The sequence below is a fragment of the Rhinolophus hipposideros genome (assembly GCF_964194185.1).
Source record: "Rhinolophus hipposideros genome assembly, chromosome: 20".
NCBI lineage: Eukaryota > Metazoa > Chordata > Mammalia > Chiroptera > Rhinolophidae > Rhinolophus > Rhinolophus hipposideros.
This window is the reverse complement of record NC_138066.1, coordinates 2,036,002-2,048,335: the sequence shown is the minus strand read 5'-3', so window position 1 is coordinate 2,048,335 and position 12,334 is coordinate 2,036,002. Positions and strand designations below refer to the sequence as shown.

Below are 12,334 nucleotides of genomic sequence, written 5' to 3'. Positions count from 1 at the left end.
GGAAAGACTCTTCTGGCAGCCCGTGCAGAGGATGGGAGGTGGGGGAGACCGGAAGCAGGGAGACCCACCAGGATGCTGGATGAGCACCCTCGTTAGAGGGCCCCAAGGAGGGATGTGACCTGAGTGAAGAAAGGCACAGACGGGCTTCAGGGACGGTTGGGAGGTGGGCAGGTTAACACCTCGGCTCAATGGAGGCAAGAAGGGAAGAGGTGGGCTTTCAAGGCTGGGGAAATGGGACGCTGGTTGAGAGGGGTTTGGAGGGGAGAGTCTGAGGTTGGGTGGAGGCCAAAGTGAGGGGTTTGGAAGAAGGAAGGGGGTGGGGTGAAGAAAAACAAAAGAGGCCCTGTGCTTGCCAGACAGATCCCCAGGGGAGTCTGGGAAGAGAACGAAGGGGGCCTGAGGAAGCCAGAGCAAGGGGGGCTGGAAGGGGCTGGAGAGGGGCCCTGGCTGGAGCAGGGGCTGGGGCAGACGGCGGTTGGACGCCTGCAGACTGTGCTCATGGCTCAGAAATGTCCCAGCGCTGCCAGGAGCCTGCCTGGCCCCTGCTGCCTCTTCACCCCCGCAACCCCAGCCTAGCCCTGACACCAGGAGCTCTGAAGCTGTGCCCCCCCCCCCCAGAATGGGCCTCCCCACCCAGAACCCAGGCATACTCACACCCTCCCCACCAACCCTCAGCTTTCTCCCAGTGGCCGATGGCACAGGCCAGGGGAGGAGGGGGAGAAAATAAACACACATCTGCGGGTGGGGTGGGGTGGGGTGGGGTGGGGGGTCAGGAAGCAGGGTCTGGGCTGCTGGTGCCACGGGGCGGGCGCACAAGTCCAGGGGGCGGATGGGGAAGGGGGTCCAGGGAGCGGTCTGAGCCAGCCGGTTAACGTCTACAGTCCTTTGCCCCTGACAGGCCTAATGAGACACAGGTGGTGCCCTGGCCCCAGCAGACGCTGGTTCAGTGCCTGGGAGGGGGCGGAGGGGGGGAGGTTCTGCTGCTCCAGGGGGTGGGGCTGGAGCGGCTGGCCGGGGGCCCAGCACATAACTCTGGGCGGTTGCAGTCTGGGGCAGCAGACACTCGGCGGACACCGGGCCACTCGGAGCTGAACTGGCAGCATGAAGGTACCGGGCGGGGCACTCATGGCATTAGGGGACTGAGCCCACTCTGTGGAGAGGGCACTGACCAGAGAGGGGGCTAGGAAGGCACAGGGGGTTCTCGTGATCCAGTAGAAATTCTTTAGCTATGAGGGTGCTGACCCTCCCAGAGTGGGGTTTCTTGGGAGAGGAAAGAAGGCACGCAAGGGGTTTCTGCAGGGGGTCGTTTGTGTGTCCGGGTGAGTGCAGAGAAAGTAGTGGGGGGGGGCTGTCGGGCTGGAGAGAGGGGCTGTGCTAAGGTCACCCTGTTTTCCTATCACCAGGCCCTCCTGGCCCTGCCGCTGCTGCTTCTTTTCTCTACTCCCCCCTGCGCCCCCCAGGTCTCCGGGATCCGGGGAGATGGTAAGCAGCCCACGTTTGAAAATGTGGCCTGGCCAATAGGCTGGGCAAGCTGTCCTGAGCCCCCTTTTCTGGGAGTCAGGGCTGAGCCCCAGCTTGGCAGGACTCAGTCTCCTGCTCTTTAAAATGGGGCAGGTGAATTAAACGACCTTCAAGCATCACCCCTGTAAACGACACCTTACAAGTTCCTATGACAGAGACAAACTGTGGGGTGCTGAGGTGTGTGGTGTGCCTTAGCCCCCTTCTCCTCACCCTCCCCACCCTCCCCCAGCTCTGGAGAAGTCTTGCCTTCAGCAGCCCCTGGACTGCGACGACATCTACACGCAGGGCTACCAGGCAGACGGCGTGTACCTCATCTACCCCTTGGGCCCCAGCGTGCCCGTGCCTGTCTTCTGTGACATGACCACCGAAGGGGGGAAGTGGACGGTGAGTGGGAGGAAGGGAACACAGGCCCAGTTCTAGTCCCAGCCGTGTGCCCAAGCTTCACCTCTGGGAAGCTCAGTTTCTTCATCTCTCAAATGGGGTAATACCCACAGCATAGTTCGTGAGCTTCTGCCAACACTGAATTCTAGGCGCTTAAGACACATTAGTGCATATAATGCTCACTAACCCTGGGAGGAAAGTACATTTCACAGACGAGGAACTGAAGCCAACAGGTGAAGTCACTCTCCCAAGGTCACAAACCAGCACAAGAAACCCCCACCCCCTTACCCCCGGCCCCCAGCATTTGACCTCAAGAACGCCTTCTTTCCCTCTTCCCGCACTCAGCGGCTGCTCAGGGGGGTGCCCTGTGAGCCAGTCTAGGACTCCAGCTCAGTCCTGTAACAAACCGCCTAGCATCACAGGGTCCACGCCTGGGTGAAGCCCCTGCCCACTGGACCCTCGATCGTCCAGGCTCGTTCTCTCTGCTCCAGGTTTTCCAGAAGCGATTCAATGGCTCAGTGAGTTTCTTCCGGGGCTGGAATGACTATAAGCTAGGCTTCGGCCGCGCCGACGGGGAGTACTGGCTGGGTAAGGCGGGGCCCAGGTGGGCTGGGGGCGGCCGCAGAGCCAGGTCCTGGCTGACCAGCGGCCCTGCTCCCCAGGGCTGCAGAACCTGCACCTCCTGACGCTGAAGCAGAAGTACGAGCTGCGAGTAGACTTGGAGGACTTTGAGAACAACACAGCCTACGCCAAGTACATCGACTTCTCCATCTCGCCCAATGCCATCAGCGCTGAGGAGGACGGCTACACCCTCTACGTGGCAGGCTTCGAGGACGGCGGGGCAGGTAACGGCCTCCTGCCAGCCTGAGGAGGGGCCGTGGGGGGAGAAGGCAGGGCAGGCACTGCCCAGTGGGACCCGGACCCCCTTCAGGCCCCTCCTTTCCCCTCCTGGCTCCCAACCAGCTTGGCCTCGGCCCCGGCCACTCCACTGCAGGCCGCCCTGTGAGGAGCAGCTGTTTCTCTTCATCGCAGCACAGCTACCCAACATCTGGCGCAGGGAGGGTGCCTCATGCCAGCAGACTGACACGTGGTGTCTCTCACACACCACTCATTACTGCTGTCACCTCCCACCCGCCAGGCGAGGGGCTCAGCTCTCCGCCTCAGCGACCCCATCCCTCTTCCTCTCCACCAGGTGACTCCCTGTCTTACCACAGCGGCCAGAAATTCTCCACCTTCGACCGGGACCAGGACCTCTTCGTGCAGAACTGCGCGGCCCTCTCCTCGGGAGCCTTCTGGTTCCGCAGCTGTCATTTCGCCAACCTCAATGGCTTCTACCTGGGTGGCTCCCACCTTTCCTACGCCAATGGCATCAACTGGGCCCAATGGAAGGGCTTCTACTACTCCCTCAAGCGCACTGAGATGAAAATCCGCCGGGCCTGAGGGGCTGGCCCCATCAGACCCTAACGCTGCCCTGGCTGCTCGGGGTCTGAGTGCTCCCTCTGCTGTGCCTGTCCCCCCCACCCCCACCGCCCAGGTCAGTTCTGCTGCTCTCTTAACACCTGCTTCTCACAGGGGGCCTATGGCTCTAGCCCCACCGGATCCTGTCACACCCACCTCGAAGCCAGGCCTCTGCTCCCCTCCACCTGAGGCTACGCTGCCAGCAGCTTCCCAGGCCTCCTCTGAAGGGCACAGCCGGCCTGGACCCGGCTGGACGCCACGTGACTTAGTAGCCTGCACCCTATCCCAGAGGCTGAGAACCAGGAGCTTCAGGCTTTGTGATCCACCTCAGTCAGCTTCCTTCCTGTGCGCTGCTCCATCTGGGGCCACCCTAGCATGCTACTCTGAGCTGGCATGGTCTGACCAACACCCAGAGCATGTGGCCACCACTGCCACACCCCAGCAGCACCCCCGCCCCTGCCGGCTGTCCTCACAATGTCTCTCACACTTCACCTCTCCCCCACCAACTTATTCTCTGGCGGTGAGCACCATGGACTCCTGAGCCCCACCTCACTGTCATACTGTTTCCTCGACCTGCCTGCCCCAGGCCCTCAAAGCTCAATGCCAAAACTGTATTCTACCACAGCTACTGCATGCCACCCGTAAATAGCCACAATCAAGGTAGGCATAGATACCTCCCACCCACCCCAGGGTTGAGGTCTGACCATGTGAGGGGGCAGAGGACACCTTCTGTGGGGCTGGACGCAGGTGGGGAGTGGAGGTCTCAATAAACCTCAGGACCTGAATGAACTGGCTTTGGCTATTATGCACGCAAATGTGTTTGCTTGGCCCCAAATGTGGGGACCTGGCTCCGCCCTGCTCCCCTACTGACAGCACCTTGCCCTCCACTGCACAGACACCTGGAGTTAGGTGCTACAGGGAACGTGATATGTCATAGACCTCATTTTGATGGCAACAAGACCGACTAGTAATAAAATTATGTAATACCAATAATACCAACAATAAGAAGTACAATACAAGGATCACTTGGGAGGAGGGGTTTTCCGATCCGGCTGTGGCTCAGCGGTGGCTCAGGTGGCTACTTAAGGCTGAAGAGTGGGTCTGAGATGAACCTGCAGAGTAATCCAAGCTGAGCTTCCCCTGCTGGGCCCAAGGCTCCAGCCCGGAGAACGCTCATGAGAGCCGTGGAGCTGGGTCTGCCCCTGGCAGAAGGCACAGGCTGTGGGCCTCAGGGCTCCTGGAGGTCAGGCAGGTCAGCCAGCAGCATTGGGGAGTCCATCTGGATCTCACGCTGCAGGGACTCGATGTCCGCAGGGTTCATGCCGTGGCCCTCGAGCCAGTCAGCAAGAAAGGAGGCTGAGAGCGAGGCTGAGTCTGCCTGGCTGCAGGGGAAAGGGCAGCAGGGAGAGCTGTTAGCCTAGGCCGGCTCCTCGCCTACCCTCTGAGCTCCTCCCGCATGAGGAACCACTACCCACAGCCCCATTCTACAAAGTCAGTCCAGCCGTCTCACCTGTCCTGAGGCCCGTCAGCCACACCCATGTCGAAAGACTGGTTTAGAAATTCCTCCAGGTCAAAGCCGACACCATAGCCAGCCCCACTGCCCTTTGGAGTGCCTGAGAACACGGGGGGCAAGGGGTCCTCCACCTGTAGGGGATAGCAGCAGGTTACTACGCAGGCACCACCGAGAGCACGCTGAGGTGTGCCGGGCACGCCCCCAGCCCCATCGCGCGATCGTCCAGCTTCCCCGCCGAGTATGCTGCGGGTGAGTCTCCTGGGTACCCGTGGTTCGGGGCCAGCCACGACGATCGCAGATCAGCTGGGGCCCATCTCCAGGCCAGGCACTTCCCAGGAGGCATCCTATTTATCTCCCCACCACCTGCTTATCAGAATTATGCTCCTTCCACGCGCAAGGGGGCAAGTTCAGAGATAAAGCCCTACCTGCGGCTCAGTTTTCATGGAATAAGGGCACACCAAAGCCGCTCTCATCCCCGTCCCCACGAAACGGCAAGGACTTCCCAAACCCATTATTCCTGGGCCCAGATTCAGGTATCCTCCCAGCCTAGGCCTCTTCTCTCACCTGAGACTTGGACAGCCGCTGGGTCACCAGGTTGACATCGGGTGACTCTGAGGTGGAGGGCTGAGGAGTCCCCCTGAGATCTGAAGCGGGTGGGCCAGATGGGAAATAAGGCAAAATACCCTGGGTGCTGGGGTCAGGCAGCCCCGCGGGTGGCACAAGCGCCTGAGGGGCCAGGAGGCTGGAGGAGATGGCAGTTTGGAGTGGGGTAGGGCCAGGGACCGGCCCAGGAGGGACGGCAGGGCGGGGAGCAGGACCGGCGGGTGCACAGGCAGGCTGTGGGGCGGGACCAGCGGTGGAGCCTGCAGGCTGCAGTGGGGGGCCGGTGGGAGGACTGGTGGGCTGGGCTGGAGGGGGTGTTGGTGCCGGGGCCGGGGTGGGAACTGGGGCCGGGGTCGGGGCCGGGGGCCGGGCCATGCGAGTCCAGCGCTCCAACAGGCTGCGGTCATTGTCACTGAGCACCAGCCCAGCCAGGGGATCGGTAGACGGGACCCCAGAGGCCCCAGCCCCCCGCTCCTTGCGCTCCCGCTCCTGCCGCCGCTTCTCACGCTCCTTGGCTCGTTCCTGCCGCCGCCGCCGCTTCTCCTCCCGCTCCCGCTGGCGCTCCTGAGCTGTCACGGGCTTCCGAGGCTCAGGTGCTTCCAGTGGGACGCTGGGGCCATCTGCAGGGAAGTTGAACAGGGGGAAGGTAAAGGTCTGTGGTCCTGTCCAAGCCCGCAGGCCCCCTTGTGCCAGCCCGTTCCCGTCAGTGGCGGCCTCCGCAAGGCACCTCTGAGCCGGCTCCGCAAGGACTTGAGCAGGGCAGCTTTGAGGGCCGCCTTGGTGTTGTCTGAGATGGCACCCTCCCTCTTTGGAGGGGCGGGTTCACTCGCCGGTGGGGGCGGAGGCTGCAGAGTCAGATCAATGGTGTCAGGTACAGGGCCCGGGCACGGCGGTGGGGCTGGCGGAGGTGACTCCATGGCACAGTCCCCACTGGGAGCCCAGGGACTGGGCATTTCAACGTCGGGGCAGCTGGGCTCACTGGCCACAGGCTGCAGGGAAGGCTGGAAGCGTATCTGCTGGCGGATGCCCTCACGCCGCGCGTGGAAATCCTCGATCTCGGCCACAATGGCCTCCTTGATCCGCTCCCGGGTGAGGGCTTCCCGGTCAAAGGCGAAGTCAAAGGGTGGAGCACAGTCAGGCTCATCATCAGGGTCATGGTACTTGGCCAAGAAGGGGTGGCGAAGGGCGGCAGCCGCGGAGACGCGGGCACTGGGCTCAAAACGCAGCATTCGCCCCAGCAGTGAGAGGGCCTGGCGGTCAGCACCTGGGTACACTGTCTCCCAGGGCACAGGCTGGCGAGGGGGCAGGCTCTCGATGTACGCCCGCACCCTCTCAGCCCCCACAGCTTGAATCACAGCTGGCGATGGGGTGCCCAACACCATCATGATCAACTGCAGCTGGTGTACATAGTTTTTGCCTGGGAAGAGCTGACGCCTCGCCAGCATCTCACCAAAAATGCAGCCCACAGACCACAGATCAATAGCCTGCGTGTACTCATGCAGTGAGAGCATGAGCTCAGGGGCACGGTACCAGCGCGTGGCCACATATTCGGTCATGAAGTACTGGTGCTCAGCAGGCGAGGTGCACAGGCCACGTGCCATGCCAAAATCACCGATCTTGAGCTCACAGTTCTCATTCACCAGCAGGTTTGAGGGCTTGAGGTCGCGGTGGATGACCTGAGCTGAGTGCATGTACTTGAGGCCCCGCAGCAGCTGGTACAGGAAATAGCGTACGTGCTCCAGTGTGAGGGGCTGCGAGGAATGGATGATTTGATGCAGGTCGCTCTCCATCAGGTCCAGGACCACATAGCTACGAGGGACAGGGAGAGAGATATGGGCTGTCCTGTCTCATCCACACTCCAGCCCCACCCTCACCACACCCACCTGGCTCCAGACAGGGAGCGGCCTTACCCTCAGAGCCTGGAAGGGCCAAGAGCATGGTATGAAGGGTCTAGATGCTCTACAACTTTTCCATAAACTTAAGTGAAGTTACATCACTTTTCTCTCCAGATCTAGTTCCCCGTCAGAGCAAAAATGAGGGTGGACCAAATCAGGACTAGCGAACAGCTACAGTTTGGGGGCTGTCTCCATTGTTTGGTAATGGCCACTTGAACAACTGCTGAACACTGTGGCGGTTTGCCCAGTGTCTGTCGGTAAGCGTTCTGTGATTGCTTAGTGATGACGGCTATGGGAACAGGCAGCTGTGGTTATCGTGTGTGAGCGGTGCTTACCATCCTCTGCACTGACATTCTATGAAGTTGTAACATCTGTACTCTTCTCCAGAACCAGCTGTCCCTGGCAAAACCCTAAGGGAGCACCGGTCCTGGAATTATGGGAATTTCCCCCGTGGGCCTTACATTAGGTTCAGCGGTCCTTCCAGAACTTCAGCAATACGGTCCTAACCTCCAGAAAACTCCCATCTCTGCCTGCCTCTCCCATTCCCATTTCTTACACGGATTTGAACTCGCCATAGGGCACAGTGGGCCTCAGGATGTCCTTGATGGCGATGATGTTGTCATGCTTGAAGTGTTTGAGGATCTTCAGCTCCCTGAGGGTCCGCTTGGCATTGGTCACCACATCAAAAGCATTAGGGATCTTCTTAATGGCCACCTGTTGGCCTGCGGGGCAGAGAAAAGCCAGACACCATGGGGGACCTTGCCGCAGCTGCAGAGTGGCACAAGGCCCCTTTCAACATCTCCCGTCTGGGATGCAAATACTAGCTGCCACGTACTGAACGACAACAGCTACTGTGTGCTGAGTACCTACCGCGTGCCAACCCCTGTGCTAAGCACGTTACATGCACTTCACACCTGTCCCGAGACAGGTACTAAGAGCTGCAAGACGGAGATGCGGACCCCGTGGCGATAGCTTACGGGGGTCGCACAGCTCGCTGGTAGAATCGAGACTGCAGGCAGGCCACCTCCCGACCTTCTCCGTCCGGCTCAGAGCTTACCCATCCCAGCCCCAGTCCTTTGTGCTGGGCTGTGGCTGCGGAACACCCTTCTGTCACACACACAGACAGGCTCTCCAGCTGGGCTCCCTGGACTGTCACTTTTCTAAGGGGGAAGCGGGCGGACGTGCCGGCCACACCCCGTGCCCGAGTTTCCGAGCGCCGTGCACGACACTGCCCGGCGCCGCAATGCACACAGCGGCGTGTGCCGACTCGGGCCAGGACGCGCGCGCGCGGGGGTCTGTCCCCCTGGGGGACCCGGTTCCCACACCTGCGCGCGGCCACGCGGGCAAGCTCACCCGTGAGACGGCGGCGCGCAGAGGACACCACCCCGTAGGCCCCATTGCCTATGGTCTCAATGACCTCGTACTCGTCCCCCACGTCGAAGGTCACGTCGAAGGACCGGGCTTGGAGCAGGGCTAGGTTCTTGGCCGCCACCGACGCCGCGGTGCTGACGGGCTCCGCCTTCGCCCGCCCCGGGGGCTCTCCGGAGCCGTCCTCGCCGTCTTCCTCCTTCAGGGGCTCGGCCATGGCGCCTGCGCGGAAACGCTGGTGAGCGGGGGCCCGCCCCGCCCCGCCCCAGGCCTCAGTTTCCCCTTTGGGAGGCGGGAGCAGGACCCCGCGATTCCAAGTTCCCGAAGCCCATGGGGACCAGGCGGGGGGCAGAAGCCGGCGGCCGGCACGCAGTACACGCGCCACCCCAGGGAACCGGAGCCCCAAGCTCAGGTCGCCGTGCAGCGCAGGGTCGGAGGTGGGGGAGGTGCGGCGAGGCCGGTTCAGGAAGGAGGGGGCGGGGCACTCCGCGGCCCTCGGTCTGCACTCACCGAACCGCGCCCCGCCCCGACGTCCCGTCGGGGCTTCCGAGGGTCCCCGGGGCCCCTGGCCTCCCGGCCCCAGCGGAGGGGGCGCCCGGAGCCACCCGCTCACGTGTTCAAGGCCGCCGCCTCCACCTCGGCACAGAGCTCAGCCCCGCGGGTCCCCTCTGCCCCGCCTCCCAAGACCACGCCCCTCTCAGCCTCCGGCCAATCGCTGGGCGGCCTCGGAGGTGGTTCTCACCCCTTGTGCTCGCGTCGTCCAATCCGAGCCCACCTGCAGAGGAAGCCACGCCCGTGTCCTGCGCGCGCCCGCGCGCGCCACTGCCCAGTTCGCCCGCGGGAGCCGCCCGAAGTGCGCCCAGCGCTTCTCAGGGGTGCGGTCGGCACCCCGCGCCGTCTCCCGACGCATGCGCGCCGGCTGCCCCGGGCGCCGCCTGCAGGGAAGGCAACGCCCCCGCGCGTGCTCGCGCGCATCTCCATTGATCGGCTGCTTCTCCTCCCGCAAATCGCCGCGGGTCCTGGCAGCTCCGAGGGGCTCACGTACCTGGCACTTTTAGCTTGGCGGCCGGCTGGCGAAGTCCCCCCCCTTCAGGCCCCTCTCCCCTTTTCAGTCCCTGTCGCTGGGAGAGCGTGCCCGCCATGTTCCCGCTTGGTGCCGGGAGCCCGGCTCCGGGAAGGCATCGTCCCGGACGAGGGCGATCCGTCACGTCCAACCACAGAGTTCCCGGTCCTCCCGGATCCTAGAGCGTCACGCCTGAAGCCGCGGACGGGCCATGGCTCGGCCTCTCTGCCCAGCTTCCGGCGTCTCGCCGCCTCCGCCTGCTGTCAAGACCAGAAATGAGTTTTGGTAAGCCGACACGCTGCTTACAATTCTTGTTCTGTGTACGTTCCCCACGGTTGTGGCTTTGGCTTTTTTGCTGTTTACTGAAGCATGCATAAAGCTGCACCGATTTTCACCAACTTAGTACAGCAGGGGGTCGGAGTCAGGTGAGAGGCATCAGCAGCACTTCCGAAGAACCTTCTCTTCTGCAAGGCTGACAGTCCTTTCTGCTAACTCTTTTCCGTGCTTTTTTTGTGTTTCCTGCAGTGATTTTTAAGAGATCAGTCGGGATCCGGACATTGTGATACTCCGTCTTTAAAGACTCAGCATAAGGAAAAACACGTGTAAGGGTCTTAGGTCAATATTAGGACAAGTAGATTCCGTGCGTAGACGCATACAAACCACATGTGCCGCCTGATGAAGGCCGAACTATAACACGTGTTCCTGGTTTTCCCGAGAGCATGATAAAAAGCCAAATTATCGGTTGCATGGTTTGCATTCAACGTGAACAAAGAAATCATATTCGTGGGAAGAGAACGTGTTTTTCTATCGGTGAGATGGGGTAGCCTTCAGGTGAGTTTTCCCTGACTCTGAAATACATGCTAGAAGGCCTTCGGTGTCCCCCGCTGTAAATAGAGGGCATACAACAGCGGGACACATGGCACGTCTTTTTAGGGGACGTCTGGGGGGGTCCTGTCTGGTCCAGGAATAAATAAAACAAAGGACCAGAAGAAACTCAGAAACTGTCTTCTTTAAATTCCCTATGAATATTTCAGCTAGGCCGGGGACGCACATTACAGACTGCCACATTCTCTGCAAAAGCTTGCTAATTCGCTTCATTTTCCACCCACCAGGAGCTGCGTTGCCCTTCCCCCACTAGGCCTTTATTCTGCCCTGGAAAAGTCATCAATGCTCTAACTATATTAAACACAACAGACACCCTTCAGTCCTTGCCTTCCTGTGCTCTGTTGCATATGGCACAACTGACCGCTTCTTCAAGAAAAAAATTGTTTCACGTGATTCCAAAGGTTTAAATGAAAAATCTTGGTCCCACCCCCAGGTGGCCACTTGCATAATGTCTTACCAGAAGTATCAATAACCAGAGAGGTCCCTCTTTATTTTTTTTATTTTTTTTTTTAGTAACAGCTCTTTTGACATAACTCATATTCTAAAACTTTTTTTTTCTCCCCTTTTTCCACTTCCCCCCCACTCCGGTTCAAGCCGTTGTTTCTCAGTCTAGTTGTGTAGGACACAGCTCCCTGGCCCTGGCTGGTGTTATGAGCCGTGTGTGCCCCCGGCTGAGGCAGTCGGTCGGTCACCGGTTGTTGGTGGCTGCTCATGGTAGCTCTTGCCGGCTCGGCGGCTGGCCGCTCACGCTGGCTGCCAGCCACACGCTGGCCACCGGCTGTTCATGGCAGCACACAGTAGCCTGAAACTGCACAGCAGCCCGTGGCAGCTCACACCAACCTCCAGCTGCTCAAGGCAACCCAGCTCCAGGGAGAGCTGTTGTTCACAATCAGCTGTAGAAAGAGCAGCTCACTGGCCTATGGGGGAATCGAACTGGCGACTTCCGCTTTAGGAGGAGTACAACGCTCCAACCACCTGGGCCTCCAGGCTGGCCCCTAAAACTTCTAGTGTGCAATTCAGTGTTTTTCTGTTATGGACAGAGTTGTGCAACCATCACCACTACCTAATTTTAGGACCTTTTCATCACCCCAAAAAAGACACCCGTTTGTAATCCTCATTTCCCCTCACCCTGCCCCCAGAAACCACTGACATACTTCTGTCTGTGGATTTACCTATTCTGGACATTCCGTAGAAATGGAATCTTACAATATGTGACCTTTTGTGTCTGTTCTTTCACAGCATATTTTCAATGTTTATCCTGGTAGCATGTAGCAGAACTTCATTTCTTTTTACTACCAGATGGATTTGGATACACATTTTGTTCATCCACTCATCAGTGGATGGACATTTGGGTGTTCCACTTTTTGGCTGTTATAAGTAATGATGCTGTGAACATTTATGTACAAGTTATCACATGGACATGTTTTCGTTTCTCTTGGTGTACCTAAGAGTGGGATCGCTGGGTCATGTGGTAAACTTTATATTTAACTTTTTGAGGAACTGCCAAACTTCCCAGTGGTTGCACCATTTTACAACCTGACTAGCAATATTTGAGGGTTCAATTTTTCCACATCTTCACCACCAATTGTTATTCCCCCCCCCCTTTTTTTTAATTATAGCCATCCTAGTGGGTGTGAAGTGGTATGT

At 59.7% G+C, this 12,334-nt stretch overlaps 2 protein-coding genes across 7 annotated transcripts; one reads left to right on the top strand and one right to left on the bottom strand.

The window, feature by feature from the left end:
- The first annotated feature begins 862 nt into the window (after positions 1-862).
- MFAP4 (microfibril associated protein 4) lies at positions 863-4,145 on the top strand. The gene is made up of 6 exons (XM_081028321.1): positions 863-1,107; positions 1,404-1,482; positions 1,751-1,905; positions 2,394-2,490; positions 2,565-2,747; positions 3,095-4,145. The coding sequence occupies exons 1-6, from the start codon at positions 1,102-1,104 to the stop codon at positions 3,340-3,342; spliced, it is 768 nt and encodes a 255-aa protein (XP_080884447.1). The 5' UTR covers positions 863-1,101; the 3' UTR covers positions 3,343-4,145.
- Positions 4,146-4,325: 180 nt separating this feature from the next.
- Positions 4,326-9,937, bottom strand: MAPK7 (mitogen-activated protein kinase 7). 6 transcript variants are annotated; one of them, XM_081028317.1, is made up of 7 exons: positions 9,482-9,937; positions 8,725-8,961; positions 7,928-8,093; positions 6,204-7,285; positions 5,438-6,096; positions 4,871-5,004; positions 4,326-4,742 (listed from the first exon to the last, which is right to left on the bottom strand). In XM_081028317.1, the coding sequence occupies exons 2-7, from the start codon at positions 8,954-8,956 to the stop codon at positions 4,589-4,591; spliced, it is 2,427 nt and encodes an 808-aa protein (XP_080884443.1). In that variant the 5' UTR covers positions 8,957-8,961; positions 9,482-9,937; the 3' UTR covers positions 4,326-4,588. The 6 variants fall into 6 exon arrangements, with proteins under 6 accessions (XP_080884443.1, XP_080884441.1, XP_080884446.1 ...); XM_081028315.1 differs by having other exon boundaries at positions 8,789-8,961; XM_081028320.1 differs by lacking the exon at positions 9,482-9,937 and adding an exon at positions 9,353-9,420 and having other exon boundaries at positions 8,789-8,961.
- Positions 9,938-12,334: the final 2,397 nt, after the last annotated feature.

Bases quoted from the DNA above. Each gene is read 5' to 3' on its own strand.
- MAPK7 (XM_081028315.1), bottom strand. From the start codon at position 9,720: ATGGAGATGCGCGCGAGCACGCGCGGGGGCGTTGCCTTCCCTGCAGGC. The intron at 8,094-8,788 runs GTCATTGAGACC...TCTGCCCCGCAG, and splicing joins ACGTGGGGGACGAGTACGAG to GCCAACAGGTGGCCATTAAG. The intron at 6,097-6,203 runs GTGCCTTGCGGA...ACTTCCCTGCAG, and splicing joins CTTGCGGAGCCGGCTCAGAG to ATGGCCCCAGCGTCCCACTG.
- MFAP4 (XM_081028321.1), top strand. The intron at 1,906-2,393 runs GTGAGTGGGAGG...TCTCTGCTCCAG, and splicing joins CCGAAGGGGGGAAGTGGACG to GTTTTCCAGAAGCGATTCAA. The intron at 2,491-2,564 runs GTAAGGCGGGGC...CCTGCTCCCCAG, and splicing joins CGACGGGGAGTACTGGCTGG to GGCTGCAGAACCTGCACCTC.